This window comes from Phacochoerus africanus, chromosome 14, assembly GCF_016906955.1.
Source record: "Phacochoerus africanus isolate WHEZ1 chromosome 14, ROS_Pafr_v1, whole genome shotgun sequence".
NCBI lineage: Eukaryota > Metazoa > Chordata > Mammalia > Artiodactyla > Suidae > Phacochoerus > Phacochoerus africanus.
Window position 1 is genome coordinate 5,120,342 of NC_062557.1, and position 23,770 is coordinate 5,144,111.

The window sequence follows — 23,770 nt, forward strand, 5'->3', positions numbered from 1 at the left end:
TTTCTAGGTAAAGGGATGGCTAGAATCCAGGTGAACCCTAGGAGGTCTCCGTGCCCCCTCCTCCCCCACCTGATCTGTTCCCTGATGTAAATGCCTCGGGGACAGCGCTCTTTGGGGAGCATTTACTGGTGCCTTGGGGTCTGACCAAGGCTTCCCCGACCCCCTAGGACTGGCTCCTCTGGTGACTTTGGAGTGGCTTCAAGTACAGGCAGGCCCCTGCCGGGGGGCGTTCTTCCGCGGAATCCCACGGGCGCGCGGGGTGCCACCACAACCGGGCATCGAACGGGGCCGCGCACCCGGTTCCAAACGTCTGTCGTCCGTGAGCCGGCGCCAGCGCGGGGCAGTCCAAGGCTTGGGATCCGACGGCGGCGGTCTGACCCCAACGGGGAGGCGGGCTCTGTTTCCCGGGAGCGAAGAGTGGGGAGCCCGGCGGCCTCTCACGTCTGTCGTCCGTGAGCCGGCGCCAGCGCGGGGCTGTCCAAGGCTTGGGATCCGACGGCGGCGGCCTGACCCCAACGGGGAGGCGGGCTCTGTTTCCCGGGAGCGAAGAGTGGGGAGCCCGGCGGCCTTTCCCTCCGTCCTCGGGGCGGGCTTCAGACCCAGGGGCACGGGCGCCCCGGGGCCTCGCAGGGGCCCGGAAAGGCCCCAGAGACGCGGTGAGCGGCGCAGGATCGCCAGAGAAGGCGCACGATGCCGCCCGAGACGCTGGCCCCCTCGGTCTCCCTCCGGGAGCTGGCCGACCTCGCCATCGGCACCCCGGAGGTGGGCGCCGTCAACTTCACGGCCCTGCACACGCTCATCGTGGCCATGCTCAAGAACCTCAACCTGCAGGAGGCGCGGATCAACTACCAGTCCCAGCTGCCCGAGCAAAGTCGCTCCTTCGAGACCCCGCGGGCCTCGAGCAGCACCCCGCAGTTGCCCGTGTCCAAAGAGAGGCGGAGGAGCAGCGTGAGCGGAGCGCCGCCGCAGGCGCTGGAGAGCAAGGTCAAGGACCTGAGCGGGCAGGTGCAGGACCTCAGCAGGCAGCTTAAGACCGTGGAGAGCCAGGTGCAGGCCATCGTGGCGCACGTGCAGCACGTCACCGTCCAGACCAGCGGGCTGCAAGCCCGGGAGTGGCTGGAGGCCAAGGAGATGGACCTGCTGGCGCAGGAGAAGGCGCTGAGAGAGTCGATGAGAGTTTGGAAGGACCGCGAGCCGGCCCCGGAAGTGGGCGCGGTCCGCCAGGTGGGCGCGAGGGGGGCTGCCGGGCTGGAGGCTCCCAGCCAAGCCGCTCTCCGGCGCCCCCTGGAGCCGAGCCCCGAAAAAGCACGGCGGGAAAGCGGCCGGAGCTGGGAGGTGCCGGATGGCATCCAGGCCTTACAGATCCTGGAGCTGCTCCAGGAGGTCATGGAGGAAGTGAAAATCCTGAAGGATGCCCAGCCAAAGGGAAAGGAGCTCCCTGAGTTGCACCCCGAGGTGAGAACGGCGGGGACCCCATCTTGGGGAGCTGAGTAACCCCTTCTAGGGGGGCCTCCTTCCCTTCCTGGTTACACAGGGGTTCTCCCACCACCACGTGTCAGACATCCGAGCGTCCTGAGCCCACCCAGAGAGGGGCTCACGACTTCTCAGCATATTCTTTGAACGGATAGCCTTGAAACTAGAATATAGAAATAAGGCGGTGGGTGTTGAGAGACAAAGCTATTGCCGAGAAGAGGGGGGCTGTGATGGAGAGGGTTATGGGTCACCAACCCCAGCCCCCCCAACAGCACCCCCACCCCCTGCCGGCAGCACCACTTTCACTTGGATCTTTGTTTCCTTGGAGAGAGAAGCACAAATCCCTCAGTATAAGCATTTCCCAGTGAACAGCCCTCGAAGCATGTCAATTCCAGAAGATTCTAGGCAATGCTAGAATTCAAGGCCGGCTCATATGATGAGGCTGGAATCTGGGGTTAGAGCTGGGGAAAAAGGAGGAGAAATTAGGAGGAAGCCCAGAGAGAGGCAAAGAGAGACCTGAGGGAGGAGAAAAGCTTAAAGGGGGAGGCGCCAAGACCCTGGAGGGGCTCCCCCGGATTCCCCGGCTCACCTCATCCCAGGCCTCCAGACCCCAGATGGACTCATTTTTGCTTTGGGAAGCTTTTCTTTCTAAAGTGTGGCGTGGAGGTCCCTTCGTGGCTCAGCGGTTAACAAACCCGACCAGGATCCTTGAGGATGTGGATTCTATCCCTGGCCTCGCTCAGTGGGTTAAGGATCCGGCGTTGCGGTGGCTGTGGTGTAGGCCAGCAGCCACAGCTCCGACTGGATCCCTAGCCTGGGAACCTCCAAGTGCCACGGGTGTGGCCCTAAAATAGCAAAATAAGTAAATAAAAAATAAGTGTCACGTCTGGGGACACCATTGAAGCACCCAATCATCTTTGTCCTTGAGAGGCAAGGTCAGCCTGCTTCTGCAGTGCTAGGATGTCTCACCAGGGGGTTGCATGAAACGCATCTTGGGGCCAGGGAAGGCTCCTGTCTGCACCATCCTTGCTCTTGGCTCCCTGTCTCCCGGTGCCAGCCCACCACACACCACTTCCCTTCCTCTTGGCTGAGAAAGAACCAGAAGCCAGGCTTACCAGACTTCTCTCGACCCTCTGTTCCTCTAAGAGCCACATACATCCTTTCCTCTTCTTCCGTGTGCCTGTGCGTGTGTGCGTGTGCGTGTGTGTGTGTGTGTGTGTGTGTGTGTGTGTGTGTGGTCTGCTTTGATCCTCAGTCTCTGAACTCTTTTTCCAGAAACTCCTCCAACGGATCGACGAACTGGAGAGGCTAACTAGAGAGCGGGACAAATTCCTGGTACTATCAGGCAGCGCTGTGGGAAAGGGCCCTCAAGGCGGGGGTGGGGGAGGATGGTCGCCTGAAGCCCCCCCATCCAGACTCCCACGCCAGGTGCGTGCATCCCCCTATCGTGGGGTGATGTGGGCCCTCTGCCTCTTGGGCCGCTGCCCCTGGAATGAGGGAACATTCCTTGTATCCCTACCCGGTGGTCCATCCAGGGCTCACATGGGACAGGAAACCAGTCACCCAAGACTCCTTGGTTACTTGAAGGACTGTGACGTCTCCTGGGGGCTTTAGAAGGACCCACCCAAACCCGTTAGTTCTGTTCTGTTCCTACAGCTGCCTCTGATTAAACTAGGTGTGCATGTTTGTGTGTGTGTCTTGTATGTTGTGTGTTCTTGGCGTGTTTGTGTGTGCGTGCCTGTCGTTTACCCCTGTCAGGAACTGGTGAGCCGGAAGCTGAGTATGATGCCTTCGATGGAAGAAGCCACTATGGTCACCTGGGAGGAGCTGGAGCAAGCGATTACCGATGGCTGGAGGGCCTCACAAACGGTGAACAGCGGGGGTGGGGGTGGGGGCTGGGCAGTGATCTTGGGTGGGGTCCCCGAACCTCTTCCTTTCCACGACTGCACAGTAGTCCATGATGCGGGTATTTCGCATTTGTTTCACCAATTTTCTATTATGGCTGCTTTAAATGGTTTTTTTTCTCAGTCCTCAGCCGTGCTCTAATAATGATATTCACACACGGGAAGGTACCCCTAAGATAAGAGCCTAGGAACCCAATGCACATTTGTAGTTTGCCCAGCTTTGGCCAAATTGTCTTCGTGGGTGTAGTTTCAGCTTGGCCCCCCCCCATGGGTGAGGATTTGTTCCTCCGTCACCTGCCAGCACCGTCTGTCGGTACCTCCTTCTCTTTAGCTTGGCCCGTGGTTTAGACGGAAAAACGGTACCCCAGGGTAGTTTTGATTTGCTTTCAGAGCTCTTCAAAGGTCCTTTACAGTCTTTCCTGAAATGCCCGAGTCCCTGCACGGTTAGTGGACAAATGAAACCTCCTCAAGGGAGCCTTGTGCTGATGGTGACTTGTACCTGCGGGTGTGTGTCTTTCCCCGGGCCGGGCACGGGACAACCAAGCTAAGCTTTCTTCCTCTGAATAAGGTGGGTATTTTTAAATGGCCCAGAGGATACGGATCAGCTGCCTTTTCGGTCTCGACATTCCTCTTCCCCTGGCTTGGTGTATCTGGGTCACTTGGAAAGGGTCCCATGGATGCACAGACACCCAGCGGGAGGAGGGCGAGCCCTTTGGCGCCACCAAGTGGCCATCTGGGTGCACCAACTATTTTCTGGATGCAAGGGATAGCCTGCTAGTCTCCTCAGCTGCTTTCTGAGTCTCCAGTCCTTCTTCAGAGAAAAGCAGCATCAGAAAGAGTTGGAAAGGAGTTCCCGTCGTGGCTCTGCAGTTAACAAACCGACTAGCATCCATGAGGAGGCGGGTTCAGGACCTGGTGTTGCCATGAGCTGTGGTGTAGGTCAAAGACAAGACTCGGATCCTGCGTTGCTGTGGCATATGCCACAGGTGTGGCCCTAAAAAGACAAAAAGACAAACGAGAAAGAGTTGGAAAAAGAGCCTGCCACAGAGAGAATGGTCTAGAAAAAGGTGGCCTCTGCTTTCATTGTTTTGGGTGTTTTCCTTAAGCTTTCTTTGCACGTACGTGCCACTGTCGTTTCAGTGAGCAATGCGTTTCCCCGGGGTGCCAGGCACCAGCAAGGCTTAAAAATAAGCTTCAATAGAAGCACCTCTGGACGTTGCTCCTTCTCCAGAGGTGTCAGGGTTCCGACAGCTGCTCAAAATCTTGAACAACCCCAGCAGCAGAGGAGAATGAAATATAAATTTCTGCGAAGCAAGAGAGCATGCACTGACAAGTTGAGCCCTGCGCAGACCCCAGGAAAGCAGTGGTCTCGGGGGCGGCTGAGGCAGCGTCTGCCCGAATCGCGAGTAGGAAGAGAGCCAGGGCAGTGGGGGGGGGGGGGGATGTGCGCAGAGAAATAAGGTCTCCTGTTTGGAGAACCAGACGTGGGGAGAGAGGCCGCGACTCTCCCCGTGGCAGCGCCTGTTAGAGGAGCTCAGAGCCGAGGTGGGAGAGGCTCGTCTGTCCCCACACTTGAGTGTGTGAAGGACACAGACCCCTTGCTTCCAAGGGTGTGTTCTGATGGCCGACGGGCCATTCCTGACCGCTGTGTGCAGACACCCGCAGATGGGAGTTCCCGTCTCGGCCCAGCAGTTAATGCATCTGACTAGCATCCATGAGGATGAAGTTTCCACCCCTGGCCTCGCTCAGTGGGTTAAGGATCTGGCCGACTCAGGCCAGTGGCTCTGATTCGACCCCTAGCCTGGGAACTTCCATGTGCCGCAGGTGCGGCCCTAAAAAGCAAAGAAAGAGGAAGCCAGCAACCATCAGCAATGGGAAAAGACGAGGACGCAGAAGGAACCGAAGCAGCCCTGCTCTTGCCTTGACTTCAGCTCAGTGAAACTGCTTGTGGAATTCTGACCCCCTGAGCGGTAAGGTAACACGCTGGTGTTGTTTTGAGCCGCGGAGTTGTGGCGATTTGTAACAGAGCCACGGGACCCTTGTCCATAGGGTCCTCTTCTCCCTTTTGAGGCAGTTCGTGAGTGACGGCCTCGTCTTGCAACTTGAGCTGGAATCTCTCTGCCGTCTCCTAATCTTGTTTCTGAACACTGGGCAATACTCAGAGCTGAAGTTGCCTAGGGAATGGGTTTCTTTTCTTTTTTCTTTCTTTTGTCTTTTCAAGGCCGAATTATGGAGGTTCCCGGGCTAGAGGTCGAATCGGAGCTGTAGCCGCCGGCCTACACCAGAGGCACAGCAACGTGGGATCCGAGCCACATCTGTGACCTACACCACAGCTCACGACAACGCCGGATGCGCAACCCACTGAGCGAGGCCAGGGATCAAACCTGCAACCTCGGGGATGCTAGTCAGCTTCATTACCACTGAGCCAGGATGGGAACTCCAGAGGGGGCTTCTGACACGGGCGATGTCAGAATCTTTCCATGGCTCAGTTTCCTTATCTCGTTTATTTCATCTGCAGTGACTAATTCTCAGTCCAGGAGGGCCTTTCCAGGGCACAGGAGACAGGCAGAACTCTTCGGTAACTGCCAAGATTCCTGCCCCCAGTGACAGCAGAATCTTGGATGGGGTGGGCCGTCTCTCCATGATGAGATTGCCAATATAATGATTTTGAATAAATCCAAGGGAAATTATTCCAGGTGGCCCTGATCCAATCAAGAGAGCCCTCCTAGGAGTTCCATTGTAGCTCAGCTTGTTAAGAACTCGACTAATGGGAGTTCCCGTCGTGGCTCAGCGGTTAACGAATCCGACTAGGAACCATGAGGTTGCGGGTTCGATCCCTGGCCTTGCTCAGTGGGTTAAGGATCCGGCATTGCCGTGAGCTGTGGTGTAGTTTGCAGACGAGGCTCGGATCCTGTGTTGCTGTGGGCTCTGGTGTAGGCTGGCAGCTACAGCTCTGATTCGACCCCTAGCCTGGGACCCTCCTTATGCTGTGGGAAGCGGCCTAGAAAAGGCAAAAAGACTAAATAAATAAATAAATTTATAGATGCATATGTTGTGGCCCAGTATATGGTCTGTCTTGGTAAATTTCTGTGCACTTAAAAGACACTGTGTTTTCTGGGACCTAATCAAACTTCAAAGTTTCTGCACAGCAAAGGAAACCCTAAACAACACAAAAAGACAACCCACAGAATGGGAGAAAATCTTTGCAAGTGAATCAGCTGACAAGGGATTAATCTCCAAAATTTAGAAACACCTTCTGCAGCTCCATACCAAAAAAACAAACAACCCCATCCAAAAATGGGCAGAAGATCTAAACAGACAGTTCTCCAAAGAAGACATACGGATGGCTGAGAAACACATGAAAAGGTGTTCAACATCACAAATTATTAGAGAAATGCAAATCGAAACCACTACGAGGTACCACCTTCCACCAGCCAGGATGGCCATCATCCAAAAGTCTACAAACAATAAGTGCTGGAGAGGGGGTGGAGAAAAAGGAACCCTAGCACACTGTTGGTGGGATTGTCAATGGGTGCAACCACTGTGGAAAGCAGTCTGGAGATGCCTCAGAAAACTAAACATAGAACCACCATGTGATCCAGCAATCCCACTCCTGGGCATCTATCCAGAGAAAACCACGACTCGCAAAGACACACGGACTCCGATGTTCACAGCAGCACTATCTGCAAGAGCCAAGACATGGAAACAACCTAAATGTCCATGGACAGAGGACTGGATCCAGAAGAGGTGGTACATATACACAGTGGAATATGACTCAGCCATCAAAAAGAACGAAATACCAGCATTTTTTGCAACATGGATGGACCTAGAAACCATCATGCCAAGTGAAGTCAGCCGTACAATGAGACACCAACATGCAATGCTTTCACTGACATGTGGAATCTGAAAAAAGGACAGACGGGACTTCTTTGCAGAACAGACGCTGACTCACAGACACTGAAAAACTTATGATTTCCGGAAGAGACAGTTTGGGGGGTGGGGGGACGTGCCTGGGCTGTGGGATGGGAATCCTGTGAAGTCAGATTGTGATGATCATTATACAGCTACAGATGTGGTCCATTCATCTGAGTAATAAAAAATAAATAAATAAAAGGACAATATGAGGAAAAAAACAAACAAAGAAAACCCAACAATGTGTCTTCTTCCGGTTAAACTGTGTCTCCCCAACCCCTACTCAACATATGCTGACGTCGTAACTGCCCAGACCTGTGAACGTAAACTGATCTGGAAACAGTCTTTGCAGGTGATTAGGATGAGGTCATTCGGGTGGACCCTGATCCGGTAGGACCGTGCCCTTATAAGAAGGGGAAATTTGGACAGAGGGACACGCACAAGAGGCGATGATGTGAAAACACAGGGAGGGACCTCCCGTTGTGGCTCCCGGGGGGGTCCCGACCAGCATCCGTGAGGATTCGTGTTCGATCCCCGGCCTCGCTCAGTGGGATAAGGACCTGGTGTTGCCGTGACCTGTGGCGTAGGTCGCAGACGTGGCTTGGACCTGGCATGGCTGTGGCTGTGGTGTAGGCCAGTGGCTACAGCTCCAATTAGACTCCTAGCCTGGGAACCTCCATATGCCGCAGGTGTGGTCCTAGAAAGACAAAAAAAACAAAACAGAAACAGCTGCTACAAGCCAAGGAACACCTGAGACCAGAAGCTAGGCGAGAGCGTGGGTCAGGGTCTCTCACCAGCCCCAGGAGGAACCAGCCCTATCGACAGTTTTTTTTTTTTTTTTTGGTCTTTTTGCCATTTCTTGGGCCGCTCCCGCGGCATATGGAGGTTCCCAGGCTAGGGGTCTAATCGGAGCTGTAGCTGCCAGTCTACGCCAGAGCCACAGCAACATGGGATCCGAGCCGCGTCTGCAACATACACCACAGCTCACGGCAACGCCAGATCGTTAACCCACTGAGCAAGGCCAGGGATCGAACCCGCAGCAACCTCATGGTTCCTAGTCGGATTCGTTAACCACTGCGCCACGACGGGAACTCCCCTATCAACAGTTTAATTTCAGATTTCTAGCCTCCAGAACTGTGAGAGAACATGTTTCTGTTGTGTGAGTTACCCAGGTGGTGGCACTTTGTGGCAGCTCCTGAAAATGATTACAGCATACTTGCCAGTTTCCTGCTTATTCCCATCTGCTGTTGAGAGAGCAGGGTTGAAATCTCTGATGATAATTGTGGATTTGTCCATATCGCCTTGCAGTTCTGTCCAGTTTTGCTTTATGTATTTTTAGCCCTGTTATTCGGTACATAAACATTCAGGATTGTTGTGTCCTCTTTTTTTTTTTTTTCTTTCTTTTTATAGCCATGCCTGCAGCATATGGAAGTTCCCAGGCTAGGCGTTGAATTGGAGCTGCAGCTGCTGGCCTACACCACAGCCACAGCCACACTGGATCCAAGCTGCATCTGCCACCTACACCACAGCTTGTGGCAATACTGGATCCTTAACCCACTGAGCAAGGCCAGGGATTGAACCCACATCCTCACAGAGACTACCTCGGGTTCTTAACCCCCTGAGCCATAATGGGAACACCACTTTTTTTTTTTTTTTTTTGGCCTCGTCCATGTCATGCAAAAGCTCCTGGGCCAGGGATTGATTCCACGCCCCAGCAGTGACCCAAGCTGCTTCGGTTGATGACACCGGATCCTTAACTCGCTGCACCGCAAGAGAACTCCTGTGCCGTACATTTTATGTCATTATTTATTTATTTTACGTTTGAAATATGCGGCTTACTTGCCCTGCCGTGAACCCTTCCACCCTCAGCAATAGGTCAATGATGGGGGAGACTCTATATTTTCTTTTTTCCATGATAGCTGGTTTGCGGTGTTGACTTTGTATCTTGAATTCGATACTTTACTCCCGTCCTTGATTTGCAGACTCAGCAAGAGTTGAGGTCGATCAGTTGTCTTCTGTGGTTTCCGCACGTCTTTTATGAGGGAGACGTCATACGACGATGTCCTTTACGAATGTGCAGCTTCTCAGACATCTGAAGAACCACCCTGCACGAATGTCAGCGTCGGTCTTTGTGTCCAGCTCCGTTCGGGGGGGACCGGAGGGTGTTTTTCTCCCAGGGGCGCTCAGTCCTCTTCCACATCCCAGACTTCTTTCCCTCCCTCGGCACATGGAGGTTCCCAGGCTGGGGGTCGAATCGAGCTGTAGCCGCCAGCCTACGCCAGAGCCACAGCAACGCCAGATCCAAGCCGCGTCTGCGACCCACACCACAGCTCACGGCAGCGCCGGATCCTTCACCCACCGAGCAAGGCCAGGGATCGAACCCGCAGCCTCATGGTTCCTCGTCGGATTCGCTAACCACTGCGCCACGACGGGAACGCCCCCTCCGCCTCTTATATGGAGGATTTTCACTTCCAGTGACTGATTTCTTCCTTCCTCTCGCACCAGGTCTCGGAGTCATCAACGGGCCTTCCTAAGCGCAGAGGGCAGTCTTCCGTGACGTCAAACGATATAATTATTCCAAGCGGAGCCTCCACCAAGCATCCGAGTCTTGACCAGGCGATGGAGTCTGCCACTGGTTTGATCACAGATAAGACCTTTCTGGGGACCAGTGGCATAGGATACCCCTCTGAAGGGGTTACTGGCAGGGACCGAGGCAGAGGTACCCCCGCTCCTGGGTTTCCTGGCAGAGAACAGCACTCCAGGGCCCAGGATGAAGCCGGCCCAGCCAAACCCTATCACCCCACAGTGTCCCAATTCAGAATAGAGTCAGATCGTCACAGATCATCTAGAGAGCAGCACGGCTTAGCACATCTACGCAGAGAGGAGCAAGATGCACACCTCGGCCCCGTTTATCAGGGTTTATCCCCAGCCACCTTGGCCAGAGACTGGCATAGGGGAGCATACATTAGCCAGGGTCCAATTTTTGCAAGGCCAGATCAATATGGACTCGGATTACTAGCCACAGATCAGCTTGCTTCGCTCACTCCTAGCACTTATGCACAAGGCGTGGTACCCCTCTATGTGGGTCAGCTTGGAGCGGTACCCCCTGGAATGGATGAGCAGGAATTGGTTCAGAGGGATGTGGTGCCACCCTTGGCACCCAGCAGAGATGAGCAAGGATTGGAACGACCTCGTTCAGATCAGCCTGGTGTGGTTCCACTTCGCACACCTCAGCACGGTGTGATAATTCCTGGTACAGACCAACGTGGTATAAGACAGCCTGGCGTGGACGAGAGTGGTATTGGACCACCTGGCAGGGATGAGCGTGGATCAGTACCTCTTGGCATAGACGAGCATGGATTTGCAGTGTTTCCCATGGGTCAGCGAAGATTGTCATCAGCTGGTTTGATGCACGTTGCTGCAGGTCCGCAAGGTTTTGGAACATCTGGCTTCATACAACCTGGCACAGAGCAGCCTGGCTTGGTCCAGCCTGGTGCATCTCAGCCTGGCCTGGTGCAGCCTGGCGTAGGTTATCCTGACTTGGTGCAGCCTGGTGCAGCTCAGCCTGAATTGGTCCAGCCTAGTGCAACTCAGCCCGATTTGGTGCAGCCTGGTGTAGGTCAGCGAGGCTTGGTCCAGCCTGGTGCAGCTCAGCCTGGCTTGGTCCAGCCTGGTGTGGCTCAGCCTGAATTGGTCCAGCCTAGTGCAACTCAGCCCGATTTGGTGCAGCCTGGTGTAGGTCAGCAAGGCTTGGTCCAGCCTGGTGCAGCTCAGCTTGGCCTGGTGCAGCCTGGTGCACCTCAGCCTGGCTTGGTCCAGCCTGGTGCGGCTCAGCCTGGCTTGGTCCAGCCTGGTGAAGCTCAGCCTGGCCTGGTGCAGCCTGGCGTAGGTCATCCTGACTTGGTGCAGCCTGGTGCAGCTCAGCCTGGCTTGGTCCAGCCTGGTGCGGCTCAGCCTGGCTTGGTCCAGCCTGGTGCAGCTCAGCCTGGCCTGGTGCAGCCTGGCGTAGGTCATCCTGACTTGGTGCAGCCTGGTGCAGTTCAGCCGGGCTTGGTGCAGCCTGGTACAGCTCAGCCTGGCTTGGTCCAGCCTGGTGCAGCTCAGCCGGGCTTGGTCCAGCCTGGTGCAGCTCAGCCGGGCTTGGTCCAGCCTGGTGCAGGTCAGCCTGGCTTGGTCCAGCCTGGTGCAGCTCAGCCGGGCTTAGTGCAGCCTGGTGCAGCTCAGCCTGGCTTGGTGCAGCCTGGTGCAGGTCATCCTGGCTTGGTGCAGCCTGGTGCAGCTCAGCCTGGCTTGGTCCAGCCTGGCGTAGGTCATCCTGACTTGGTACAGCCTGTTGCAGCTCAGCCTGGCCTGGCGCAGCCTGGTGCAGCTCAGCCTGACTTGGTGCAGCCTGGTGCAGGTCAGCCTGGCTTGGTGCAGCCTGGTGCAGCTCAGCCTGGCTTGGTGCAGCCTGGTGCAGGTCAGCCTGGCTTGGTCCAGCCTGGAATATATCAGCCTGGCTTGGTGCAGCCTGGTGCAGCTCAGCCTGGCTTGGTGCAGCCTGGTGTAGGTCAGCCTGGCTTGGTCCAGCCTGGAATATATCAGCCTGGCTTGGTCCAGCCTGGTGCAGCTCAGCCTGGCATGGCGCAGCCCGGTGCAGCTCAGCCTGGCTTGGTACAGCCTGGAATATATCATCTGGGCTCAGTGCAGCCTGGTACAGCTCAGCCCGGCGTGGTGCAGCCTAGTGCAACTCAGCCTGGCGTCGTGCAGCCTGGTGCAGCTCAGCAAGGCTTGGTGCAGCCTGGTGCAGCTCAGCCTGGCTTGGTACAGCCTGGAATATATCATCTGGGCTCAGTGCAGCCTGGTACAGCTCAGCCCGGCGTGGTGCAGCCTAGTGCAACTCAGCCTGGCTTGGTCCAGCCTGGTGCAGCTCAGCAAGGCTTGGTGCAGCCTGGTGCAGCTCAGCCTGGTTTGGTGCAACGCAGTGCGGGTCAGCCTGGATTAGTGCAAGCTGGTTTAGCTCCACATGGCTTTTTTCAACCTGGTGCGTCTATGCCTGGCTTGTTTCCACCTGGTCTGGTACAGCCTGGTGCCCATCCACGTGGTTTCATGCAGCCTGGTACGGATCAGCGTGGTTTGGTTCAACCTGCAATTGACCACCGTTGGTTGCGGCAGTCTGCTACAGATCGAGGCTTGATACCACCGGGCACAGAGCTTCATGGCTTTCCAACAATCCATGCAGATCCTCGAAGTTTCCTATCACCGAGCCCATACCAGCACGGCGTGGTATATCCTGGCAGAGATCAGTATGGCTGGGGGTCACCCTTCCTAGCCAGTCAAGGTTTGGCATTGAGAGGTACAGACCAGGAGGGTTTGGAACCACGAGAGACCTATCAACAAGGGTTGATGCCTCCTGGCGGAGCCCAGCATGGCCCAACACCGTTGCGCACCCGCGCGGGTTCTGCAAGCCAGGATCCACAGCCTCTGGAAACACCCGAACCGGATGAGCGTGGTGACGTGGCCCCAGGTGCAGAGCCGCCCGACCGGGCACGGTCTAGCCCAGGTTCCCAGGGCCTCGTGCATCCCAGCCCTCGTGGCCCAGGGTACCCGGGTGTAGACCTGTTCGTCCAGGTGGGTTTGGATCCACATGAAACGTATGATGCAAGCCACCCTCGAGTGTCTATTCAGACCACCCCAAGCCACGAGGCCGCCTTTCTCGGGGACACACCCCCGCCTGACAGTTTCCACCGCGCCTCGTCCGACAGGAGCAATATCCAGACGGAGCGGCACGACTCCCTGGATAAACTGGCTCCCAGCTTCCCCATGGCAGTGGAAACGTTTCGTCTGATGGGAGAGCTTGTCGGCCTCTACGTGGAGCTTAAGGAAAACATGAAGGAGCTGGATGAGGAACAGGCCGGCCAAACGGACTTGGAGAAGCTCCAGTTCCTGCTGGCGCTGATGGGTGTGTGTGCGGGGCGGGGAGGCCGCTGTCCCCGTGCTCGTCCTTGTCCTCGAGGGGTGGCCTCCTCTTCTCCCCCGGGCCTCAACTCCCGGCCACTGGCCCTCTGCCCGGGGCCCCGAAAACCGCATTTCCCCCGTTCTGGGTTCTCCCATAGCCCACAGGGTCCCAGAGATGGAATTAAGCCAGTCGGAGTGAAGGAGCCTTAGCGGGGAAGGAGGCGGGTTCTTAGGCCTCTGCCAGACTCTGGGGAGCAGCTGGGGTGAGGAGCAAACAATCGCGTTGAACTCATCCCCTAAAAGGACCCTCCTGTCTTCCCATCCCCTTGCGGCGGCCCCCAGGAGAAGCCCGGTGGAGGATGTGGAGGGCTGGAAACGGGGCCCGGGAGCCCCTGGGCATCTGACCTTTCCGGCTCTAAGGCCTCTCTTCTCCGCAGTCAGGAAGTCCATCCCCGCCGACCTGCAGGAGCAGCTGAAGACCTTGAAGGCCTTGACCAAAGAAGTTTGTCAAGAAAAAGCCAAAGTGAGTCAGAGAGGCTCCACCTCCTCTGCCTTTGAGCGCCAACAACCCTCCTTGCGGCTTCTGTTTGCGGCTTCTGCACCCCCCTTTCACGGAGATTAGTATCTTCACGGTCCCCTCAGAAAACGCACCGTGTTTATCTCCCGGACCTAAAACCTGACGTTCGGGGTTCCCGTCGGGGCACTGGAAACGAATCAAAACACAAGGGGGCAGTTCCTGTCGTGGCACAGCGGAAATGACTCCGACTAGGAACCATGAGGGTGGGGGTTCGATCCCTGGCCTCGCTCAGTGGGTTAAGGACCCAGTGTTGCTGTAGCTGTGGTGTAGGTGGGCAGCTGTAGCTCCAATTCAGCCCCTGGCCTGGGAACCTCCATATGCCACAGGTGCAGCCCTAAAAAGATCAAAAAAAAAAAAAAAAAAGGAAGGATTCAGTTGCACCAACCAAGAGGCCTGAGCGGCTTTCATCACTCGGAGATGTGGGACTGTCTGGGACCAGTGATCATGGCAAGATCTTCAGCCCTAGCCCCCCCCCACCCCCGCTCCCCTCTCTCCCCCTCTCCCTCTCCCTCCTCTCTTTTTTTTTTTTTTTTTTTTGCTTTTTAGGGTTGTACTTGAGACATATGGAGGTTCCCAGGCTAGGGATCCAATCAGAGCTACAGCTGCCAGCCTACACCACAGCCACAGCAATGTGTGATCTGAGCTGTGTCTGTGACCTACACCACAGCTAACGGCAATGCTGGATCCTTAACCCACTGAGGGAGGCCAGGGATCGAACCCGGATCCTCATGGATGCTAGTCGGGGTCGTTAACCGCTGAGCCATGATGGGAACTCCTTCTTTTTTTTTTTTTTTTTGCTTTTAGGGTTCAGCCCTTCTTAGTGCCAGCTCTCTACCCCCATGGGATAGAGGGGTGTTAAGAAGGGAGCTTGGGCTTTGTCACTTTGTCAGAAGGTTGGATTAAGATTCAGGAACAGAGAGCTCCCACTGTTGTTCAGTGGAAACAAATCTGACTCGGATCCACGAGGACGCAGGTTCGATCCACAGCCTTGCTCAGTGGGTTAAAGATCCAGAGTGGCTGTGAGCTGCAGTGTAGGTCACAGATACGGCTCAGATCCTGCATTGCTGTGGCTGCCAGCGGCTACAGCTCCAATTTGACTCCTAGCCTGGGACCCTCCATATGCCATGGGTGCGGCCCTGAAATAAAAGAAAAAAAAAAAAGGGATTAGGGAACAGGGGAGGGGCTTGCTCAGGCTGCAGAGGTCGGTTCAGAGAGCAGCGCTCTCAAGCCTGCCTGACCCTCCTCTCGTGCCGGATTTATAGCTGGACAGGGTGAACAAGATCCTGGAGGGCGAGCAGGAGCAAGAAACGGGAAAGGACGTGAAAGCTGGCCCGCTGAGCCTGCAGCTGGGCATCCTCAGGTAAAACCCCCGTGTCCTCGCCTCCTGGCGTCACGCCTTCCTGGCCGAGGAGACAGAAGCCTTCGGCTCACTGTCTTTGATCCAGATCATGTCTGTTCTCCGCCTTTCCATAGCTAATCCACGTTGCTAGGGGAAGTCGCCTAGGTCCTTAAAACAGCTCAGGGGTTCCCTGGTGGCTCAGCAGGTTAAGGTTCCGTCTGGTGTTGCTGCTGCTGCATCACAGCTTCGATCCTTGGCTCCAGAACTTCTAGCATGCTGTGAGCGTGACCAAAAAAATAATTTGTTTAAATTAAAAACAGGAGTTCCCGTCGTGGCTCAGTGGTTAACAAATCCAACTGGGAACCATGAGGTTGCGGGTTCAGTCCCTGGCCTTGCTCAGTGGGTTAAGGATCCAGCGTTGCGGTGAGCTGTGGTGTAGGTTGCAGACAGGGCTTGGATTCCACGTTGCTGTGGCTCTGGCGTAGGGCAGCAGCTACAGCTCCGATTGGACCCCTAGCCTGGGAACCTCCATATGCCACGGAAGCGGCCCTAGAAAAGGCAAAAAGACAAAAAAATAAAAAAATAAAATAAAATAAAAGCAAACAACCTCCTGAGATACTGTCTCCACTTGGAGAATTCAGGGCATTTGCTAGGGCCCCTCAGAGCCGTCTCTTTTCCGGTCTGACCCCCAGAAGCCTCTCAGGCCAGCACTCTGGGCAGTCACCTGTGGGATAGGCAAGGCCTTGGACTCCTAGCCAGAGGCTGCTGGAGGCGGGTGGTGAGGCTGGAACCTCTCTTGTGCCACAGAGTCACCGTGGCCGACATCGAGAAGGAGCTGACGGAGCTCAGGGAGAGCCAAGAGCGGGGCAAGATCAGCCTGGAACACTCGGTCTCCGGAGCCTCCCTTTACCTCCAGGGTCAGGTGAGGATATTCCACACTCCTCAGCCGCAGAGACCAGGGCCCTTCTTGGGGTTGGCTGCACACAGACCAGCCTATTTCATTTCATTTTATTTCATTTCATTTTTCCCTTTTTTGACCCTGCCCATGGCAGGCAGACTTTCCCTGGCCAGGGATCAAACCCATGCCATAGCCGTGACAACGCTGGATCCTTAACCCACTGAGCCACAAGGGAACTCCCAAGATTCTTCTCTGATATGTAATTTGCAAATACTCTCTCCCATTCTATGCCTTATCTTTTCACTCCCTGGATAGTGTCTGCATTTGCATCTTTTTCTTTCTTTTTTTTTTTTTTTTTGGCTGCGTGGTGCGGTGGTGGCTTGATGTAGGATCTAAGTTCCCGACCAGGGATTGAACCCAGGCCACAGTGGTTAAAATGCTGAGCCCTAACCATTAGATCACCTGGGAACTCCCTGCCTTTGCTTCTTGAAAGTTGCTATTCTCAGTTGCCCCCGAATGTTCCCGGGGGGTATCTGGAGGAGGAAGAGCCCTCTGAGCACTGGCAGGGGGATTGGATGGGCAAAGGCACGGGGCCCAGGGGCCTTGTACCAGGAGCCCCGACCCCGTGTGCTGAAGGCCCCACTCTGGTCCCCCTTGCAGGTGTGCGGGAACAGTGGCATGTTCCATTTCGTGACCAGGAGCTGATTGTCCCCACTAGGGCAGCAGTGGACGGTGTGCGCGGGGGTCACTTGCCATCCCAAAGCTCACCCCTGAGCTTAGCGGCCTCCAGGGCTCCCTGGGGCCACACCTGTGAGAGCGCATATTCCCCTCCCTGCTTCGGGCCCGGCCTCCTGACCCTTCCCAGGAGTGCGGGCTCTTCCGGTGGCAAGAGGCTTGCTGGGCTCAAGCAAAAGGGAGCTTGGTTGAGGGTAAAGACAGAGGAGTTCCCATCGCGATGCAGTGGAAACGAATCCGACGAGGAACCACAAGGTTTCGGGTTCAATCCCTGGCCTTGCTAAGAGGATTAAGGATCCAGCGTTGCCGTGAGCTGTGGTGTAGGTCACAGATGTGGCTCAGATCCCCTGGTGCTGTAGCTGTGGGGCAGGCCGGCTTCTGTAGCTCCATTTCAACCCCCAGCCTGGGAACCTCCATATGCTGCGAGTGCGGCCCTAAAAAGCAAAGAAAAAAGGAAAGTAAATACAAAAATTCTCACTGTGGCTCAGCAGTAATGAACCCGACTAGTATCCATGAGGACTCAAGGACTCGGGTTCGATCCCTGGCCCCACGTAGCGGGTTAAGCATCCGGCGAGGCTGTGAGCTGCGGACGCAGCTCGGATCGGGTGTGGCCGAGGCCGTGGATAGGCCGGCAGCTGTAGCTCCTACTCTTCCCTTTCTCTGCGTGATTTTCTCTGCTGTGCAAACGCTTCTAAGTTTAATTAGGTCTCATTTTTAATTTTTGCTTTTGTCTCCTTTGACTTAGGAGACAGATCCAAAAAAAATATCGCTGTGATTTACAGCGAAGCATGCTCTGCCTATGTTTTCCTCTAGGAGTTTTTTCATTTCTGGCCTTATATTTAGGCTTCTAATCCATTTTGAGTTTAGTTTTGTATATGGTGTGAGAAAATCATATTCTCCTATAGTTAGTTGCCTGCCAGATGGGGACAGAGCATGTGTGAGCCCACCCTCATGTCCCCAGACCTGAGGAGCAGGGCCTGGGTGTCATCAGGGTCCTCGAAGTGTTTGTTGACTGACTAACAGACATCACCACTCCAGGATTTAGCTAGAGGAGCCATGTTCTCACCCTGCACCAGTGGGCTGGCTGGAGACCCTCCGTCCTGTGAGGGCTTTATCAGCATCAGTGCTACCCTCCCTGGGAACTCTGGTTACTATTTAATGGACAGACGCGGAGCACCTCCTGCGTGCCGCGTGCCCTGCGAGACACTGAGGCTGGAACGACTGCCTGGATCACAGCAGGCCAAGGGCAGCAAGCACATGCTGGCAGTGACAGCATAGACGCAGCGAGTGTGGCTGGGCCTCGCTCACTGCCCCGCCCCTGCCCTCTCGCCCGTGCCCAGTTGGACAAGCTCAGGACCATCATCGAGAACATGCTGGCCTCGTCCTCCAAGCTGCTGTCCATGAGCATGAGCGTGGCCCCCCAGAAGACCCTGACAGCCCTGACGCCCGGGGAGCTGGACCCTGAGGCCACCTGCCCGGCCTGCAGCCTGGACCTGAGCCATCAGGTCAGCATGCTGGTGCAGCGCTACGAGCAGCTCCAGGACATGGTCAGCAACCTGGCCGCTTCCCGGCCCTCCAAGAAGGCCAAGCTGCAGAGCCAGGTGATACCATGGTGACGGGAGCCACTCTCGGAAGCCCCCGGGTCAGGGGGATGCTGGGGCCTAGGGGCCACTTGTCCATGGCTCTTTTCAGGGCTCTGTGGCACCCTGATGGAAAGAAGTCCCTGGTCTTTCCATCAGGTCACAGCAAGGGCAGCCACAGAGCTGGCTCTGGGGCCAGGGGACCAGGGGGCAGAGCAGGCTCCAGGGGTGGGGACAGCACCGCTGGTGGGGGGTGGAGCCGTGCCATGGGGACGCTGGCATGGCTTTAGGGTTCCAGGTCTTCTAGCTCCCATGCCTATCCCCTCTAAAGGGCAGGCCTGCTGGAGGGGCCGGAAGTGCCACAAGTCCCTGAGGCCAGCTTCTTCGACCCCAGAGTTCAGGTTCAGCTCAGGGCAGGTGGGGGAGCTGGTGCCCACACCCAAAGCCTCCAGGGCCCCAGGCAGCTCACCACTCCCAGGCCTCAAGACCACCTCTAGTGCCACCCCCACCGGTGGGCTGGGTCCCCTCGAGGCTAGTCCATGGGGAGGTGGCAGTTGGCGGCAACCAGAGCAGAGCCAGAATGGGGTCCGAAGTTGTCCTATCTGCTGAGTGATGTTTCAAGAGCCCGCTTCCAGGGCCGGCAGTACCCCCAGGGGTGTCTGGGGGAGCCTGACTTTGTCCTTCTGCCGCAGGACGAAGAGCTGCTGGGCCACATCCAGGGCGCTATCCTGCAGGTGCAGGGCGACTGCGAGAAGCTCAACGTCACCACCAGCAGCCTCATCGAGGACCATCGGCAGAAGCAGAAGGACATTGATGTGAGGGGGGGCGGGGCAGCGGGGGTGCCGAGGCACAGCCCCGGGTCCTTGCTCCTCATCCTCTGCGCCCTCGGCCTCCCAGCTGTTGTACCAGGGACTGGAGAAGCTGGAGAAGGAAAAGGCCAACCGGGAACACCTGGAGATGGAGATTGACGTGGTAAGGCCAGGCCCGCATCCCGAAAGGCCGGCTGGGGAGGGGGGGCCGAGGGGGCGGGGTAGGTTCAGGGCCAGGGTTGACACCGCAGGGAGCGGGGCCCCTCCATCCAGCGGGCGCTCTCCCATCCTGGGGCCTCGTCCTCTCTCTCTGGGCAGAAAGCCGACAAGAGCGCCCTGGCGGGCAAAGTGAGCCGAGTCCAGTTTGACGCCACCACGGAGCAGCTGAACCACATGATGCAGGAGCTGGTGGCTAAGATGAGCGGGCAGGAGCAGGACTGGCAGAAGATGCTGGACAAGCTCCTGGTACAGATGGACAACAAGGTCAGGGGCAGAAGGAGGCTCCAGGGCCCCCGGGGCGGAGACAGCACCCCCTTCTCCGGGCGCCGCAGCCCCCACCTGCTTCCTGGATGCTCACCGGGTCCCCCGGCCCCGCCCACAGCTGGACCGCCTGGAGCTGGACCCCGTGAGGCAGTCCCTGGAGGATCGGTGGAAATCCTTGCGACAGCAGCTCAAAGAGCGCTCCCCCCTCTACCAGGCCGACGAGGCCGCCGCCATGCGGAGGTGAGGGCCGCCAGGCTTTGGCTGGAGGGTTCCCAGAGGAGCAGCGCGCTCCTAGCCGAGACCATCGCAGAGTAGGAGCGAGAGTTTTAGAGCCAGAACAACTCTCCTAGCTCAGGCCAGTCCACATTACCGCTGAGAGAGCGAGGGGTGGAAGCGGATCCAAGGCCCCCAGAGCTGAGTGGGGCGCAGGGCAGCTTGAGTCCCAAGATTTCCATGCATGGCCGCCAGGGGGCGCCCGAGGCTTACACAGGGCACCCCTCCTGGCTTGGGGTTAGGGTAGGTGGGTGCTGGATGTGTGCCAGAAGTGGGCACATCCTGGAGCTGTGAGTGCCCCAGGAGCAGGGCCCAGTTCTGGCTCTGGTGGCCTGTGTCCTGCCACCCTGAACACTGAGCGTCCAGCCTGCCTGGCCTGCAGAGAGCCAAGCCCCCGGGCTCTCCATCTCTCCCATTTGGTACCCTCTGGGCACAGCACTCCCCCTCCAGGTGTATCCCATTCTTCCCAGGCAGCTCTTGGCTCATTTCCACTGCCTCTCATGTGACCGCCCCCTGGAGACTCCTGTGACTGGACAGTGAGTGACCCCAGCCATAACGGGGGCAGGCACAGCAGGGCTTCCTCTCCCCTGTTCCCTGCCTGCCTCCGTCTCCTGTCCTATCCTCTCGCGGGTCCACTGCCTACCCCTGGGCTGCTCCTATGCCTCATCCTTCAGCCCAGGCCGGGGCAGAGAGGCTCCTCGGGCAGGGGGCGGGTGGGGAGTGGGCGGTGGGTTTGGATGATGGGGTTTCTCACACCCCGCCCCTCCCTTTGTCCGTCCCTGCCCAGAGTCATCCCTGTGACTCCTGTGAGCCCAGGCCTGCCTGGGCACCGGTCCATCCGCCCCTACATGGTTTTCGAACTGGAGCAGGTCCGGCAGCAGAGCCGCAGGTATGGGCAGCGGAGTCCTGTGCAGGGTGGCTCTGGAGGGTGAGACTGGGGGCTCCCCCGGCTGGGGTGGGGAGTGGGGGTGCTGCTAGGGTGCTGTCTGAAGGGGCTCCTGGCGCTCCCTGGGGCGAGAGCATCGGAGGACGAGAGCGCGGGCCTAGTCACACCCGTCTTTGGGGCCCTGCTGGGTGTCCTGGTGGGACCCTGCCTCTGAGAACCCCCCTCCCCTGTGCATGGGAGGATAGGAGGGGCTGACTCTCGTGGGGGGGTGACAGGCAGGGGCGTGTTTCATGCTCCCTGGGGCTCCTGCCCTCCTCCCCGCAGCCTCTCCACCTCCTAAGGTTGGGGCTTCAGTGGAAAGGGTCGTTTCCAAACTGCACTTAGAGCCCTAGGGGTGCCAGGGCGGCATGGCAGGGGGGGGGGCCTGGCCCCAGCTCCCCCACCGGTGGCAGCTGGCAGAGCTGGGCTTCTGTCCATCCGGCTCCCCTGCTCGTTCCCTGCCCAGGAGACCTTCCTGGGCAGGTCTGGCCCTGGTCCCTCAGGTTTGGAAAGGGCTGCTGCCCACACAGGGTCCTGTTTCAAGGGGAGGGTGGGGGGGTGTGGGCTCACCCCTCCGCTGGGCCCGCGCCCCGCAGCCTGAAGCTGGGCAGCGCCGCCTTCCCCCGGGGCGACCTGGCGAAGACGGAGCGGAGCGTGGGGCGCCTGCGCAGCATGCACTCCAAGATGCTGGTGGACATCGAGAAGGTGCAGATCCACTTCGGGGGTTCGGTCAAGGCCAGCAGCCAAATGATCCGCGAGCTGCTGCAGGCCCAGTGCCCGAGCTCCCCCTGCTATAAACGGTGGGCGGCCAGGCTGGGCCGCGGGAGGGCTCCGCGTCTGCCCAATGGGCGTGTGTGTGTGTGTGTGTGTGTGTGTGTGTGTGTGTGTGTGTCCGTGTCCCCTTCAGGGTGGCCGGGCCAGGGGGCCACCCCACTCTCTCACCCCCTGGCCTTTCCTTGGTCCAGCTATGGCCCTGAGACCCCTGCGAGTGCTGCCCCGCCCCCACCCCTCTATTCCCCACCGCCAACCCCGTCCCCACCGTAGGTGTGTCCCAGGCCACACCTGCTCCTGTGACTCTGCCACCTTCGCCACAGGGTGCCGGAGACGGCCGACTACACCTACTCGACGGTGCCCCGGCGCTGCGGGGGCAGCCACACCCTCACCTACCCCTACCGCCGCAGCCGCCTGCAGCACCTGTCGCAGGGCCTGTGCCCCACCGAGGAGATCCAGATCGCCATGAAGGTGGGGGTGCTGCCTGGGAGCCACGAGGGAGGGGCCCTGAGGTCGCTCTGGAACACCCACCACAAGTCCCCTCCTCGGCCCTCGGCCTTGGGGCCGTCTCTTCATCAGACCCTGTAAAAGCCTCTCCTGGGAAGGAGGGTGCATGCCGGCCACCGGCCCACCTGGGCATCCGCCTCCACCTCGGGCCCCCTTCCCTGTCCCTGGGCCCTGGGGCCGCCTGGAGCCCCCTCGAGGGCTCCGAGCACCGTTGGGAGGACGCTCCCAGGAGGCAGGCCTGGGAAGCCCTGGGTGCCCGGTGGTCATGGGACCCGCCCCCCTGCGCAGCACAACGAGGTGGATATCCTGGGCCTGGACGGACATATTTACAAGGGACGCATGGATACGAGGCTGCCGGGCATCCTGAGCAGAGACAGTGAGTGTCCAGGTGGCCCAGAGGCCCCTCGGGCTTGGCTTGGGTCCCACAGGTCTGCCCCGCTCCTGGAGGCCCAGGCAGCTCCGCCTTCCTCCTCCACCTCCCTGACTCCAAATGTTCAGGTCCCCGCAGCCCCCGGGGTCAATGTTTGCCGCTCCCAGTCTCGGCCCGTTAGCGGGGATGTCGTGGTGGCCCCATCTTTTCTAGCCAAACTTCACCCGCAGGCCGCCACCCCAGTTTTCCTGCCGCATCGCCACGGCCAAGTCCAACCCCTTTTTCTCCTGAGCCCTCGAGCACTTAGTGACTCTCCTGTCCCCAGAACGTCCTCTTCTGGGCAGCCGTCCTGAGGCGTGCGGTCTGTCACGTCCCACCGCCACTTAGAGCCACGCGTGCACCTTCCCAGTTGCCTCCCTGCCCCGCCCCCCGCCCCGAACCACAAGCCCGGGTCAGAGCGCACCGGGCCCCAGGCCCCGGGCCGAGGCGGGCAGGGGCCTGTCCCAATGAGTGGCTGGATGGGCGGACGGACAGACAGACCTGGGAGTGAGTGACGCGCGTCCGTCCGAGGGGCCGTCCAGGAATTCAGACCCGGGGAGGCCAGCTGAGGCTGGCGGTGACCAGCAGCCCTCGCCCCGTCCCTGCGGGTCCCCCCAGAGCTCCCGCTCGCTCCCAGTCCCTGTCTCTGACCCTTCCCGCCACTGTCTCCCGTCAGACTTGGGGATTTTAAAGCCCAAGCCCAAGCAGTCTCGGCCCCACGCACACCAGCCGCCGTCCCTCAGCGACAGTGGCCAGCGGCTCTCCCGGCCCCAGAGCGCGCGGATGCTGGCGGGCCACAACTCAGGTAGCTCCCTCTGGCGGGAGGGCCCTTGGGGTGGTCTCGACACTGCCCCCGCCTCTCCTCCTTGCCGGCCTGGCCCCTTTCCCAGCCAGGGCTGGCACATCCCTTCATTTCCTGGCGAGAGGGAGGGCCTGGGAGCTGAGTGGTGGAGTGCGGGGAGCAGAGAGCCCTGACTGAGCTCGCCGTGCGCAGGTCTGTGGGGCAGACACAGTGCCTGCCCCCATTTCTCAGGACAGGAAGCAGGGACAGGGCTGCAGCCCATGCTGGCTCCAAGCCCGAGTCCTTCCCCGGCCCACCTGCACCCCTTTCCTCCAGCCAGGCCCCCAGGCCTGGGAGACCCTCCTGGGACCCCTGCTCTCCCCTGAGCATCTAAATCCTGCCTGAGAGTCAGGGGACTATGGGCTCCCCTGGGGTTTGGCCAGACCTGGGGGCCAGA

At 58.4% G+C, this 23,770-nt stretch overlaps 1 protein-coding gene across 1 annotated transcript in view; it reads left to right on the plus strand.

Annotated features, from left to right (window-relative positions):
- Positions 1–23,770, plus strand: part of QRICH2 (glutamine rich 2) — a 27,374-nt gene continuing 3,604 nt past the window's right edge. The window contains exons 1-21 of the mRNA XM_047758689.1: positions 1–1,455; positions 2,749–2,808; positions 3,232–3,342; positions 9,795–10,668; positions 10,759–11,598; positions 11,629–12,177; positions 12,460–13,230; positions 13,664–13,749; positions 15,066–15,163; positions 15,950–16,064; positions 18,116–18,376; positions 19,048–19,170; positions 19,253–19,327; positions 19,483–19,647; positions 19,766–19,887; positions 20,391–20,456; positions 20,708–20,809; positions 21,442–21,645; positions 21,940–22,087; positions 22,412–22,499; positions 23,209–23,337. Coding sequence (XP_047614645.1) covers positions 691–1,455; positions 2,749–2,808; positions 3,232–3,342; positions 9,795–10,668; positions 10,759–11,598; positions 11,629–12,177; positions 12,460–13,230; positions 13,664–13,749; positions 15,066–15,163; positions 15,950–16,064; positions 18,116–18,376; positions 19,048–19,170; positions 19,253–19,327; positions 19,483–19,647; positions 19,766–19,887; positions 20,391–20,456; positions 20,708–20,809; positions 21,442–21,645; positions 21,940–22,087; positions 22,412–22,499; positions 23,209–23,337 — 5,752 coding nt within the window. The 5' untranslated portion in view covers positions 1–690. The remainder of the gene's footprint in view (positions 1,456–2,748; positions 2,809–3,231; positions 3,343–9,794; positions 10,669–10,758; positions 11,599–11,628; positions 12,178–12,459; positions 13,231–13,663; positions 13,750–15,065; positions 15,164–15,949; positions 16,065–18,115; positions 18,377–19,047; positions 19,171–19,252; positions 19,328–19,482; positions 19,648–19,765; positions 19,888–20,390; positions 20,457–20,707; positions 20,810–21,441; positions 21,646–21,939; positions 22,088–22,411; positions 22,500–23,208; positions 23,338–23,770) is intronic.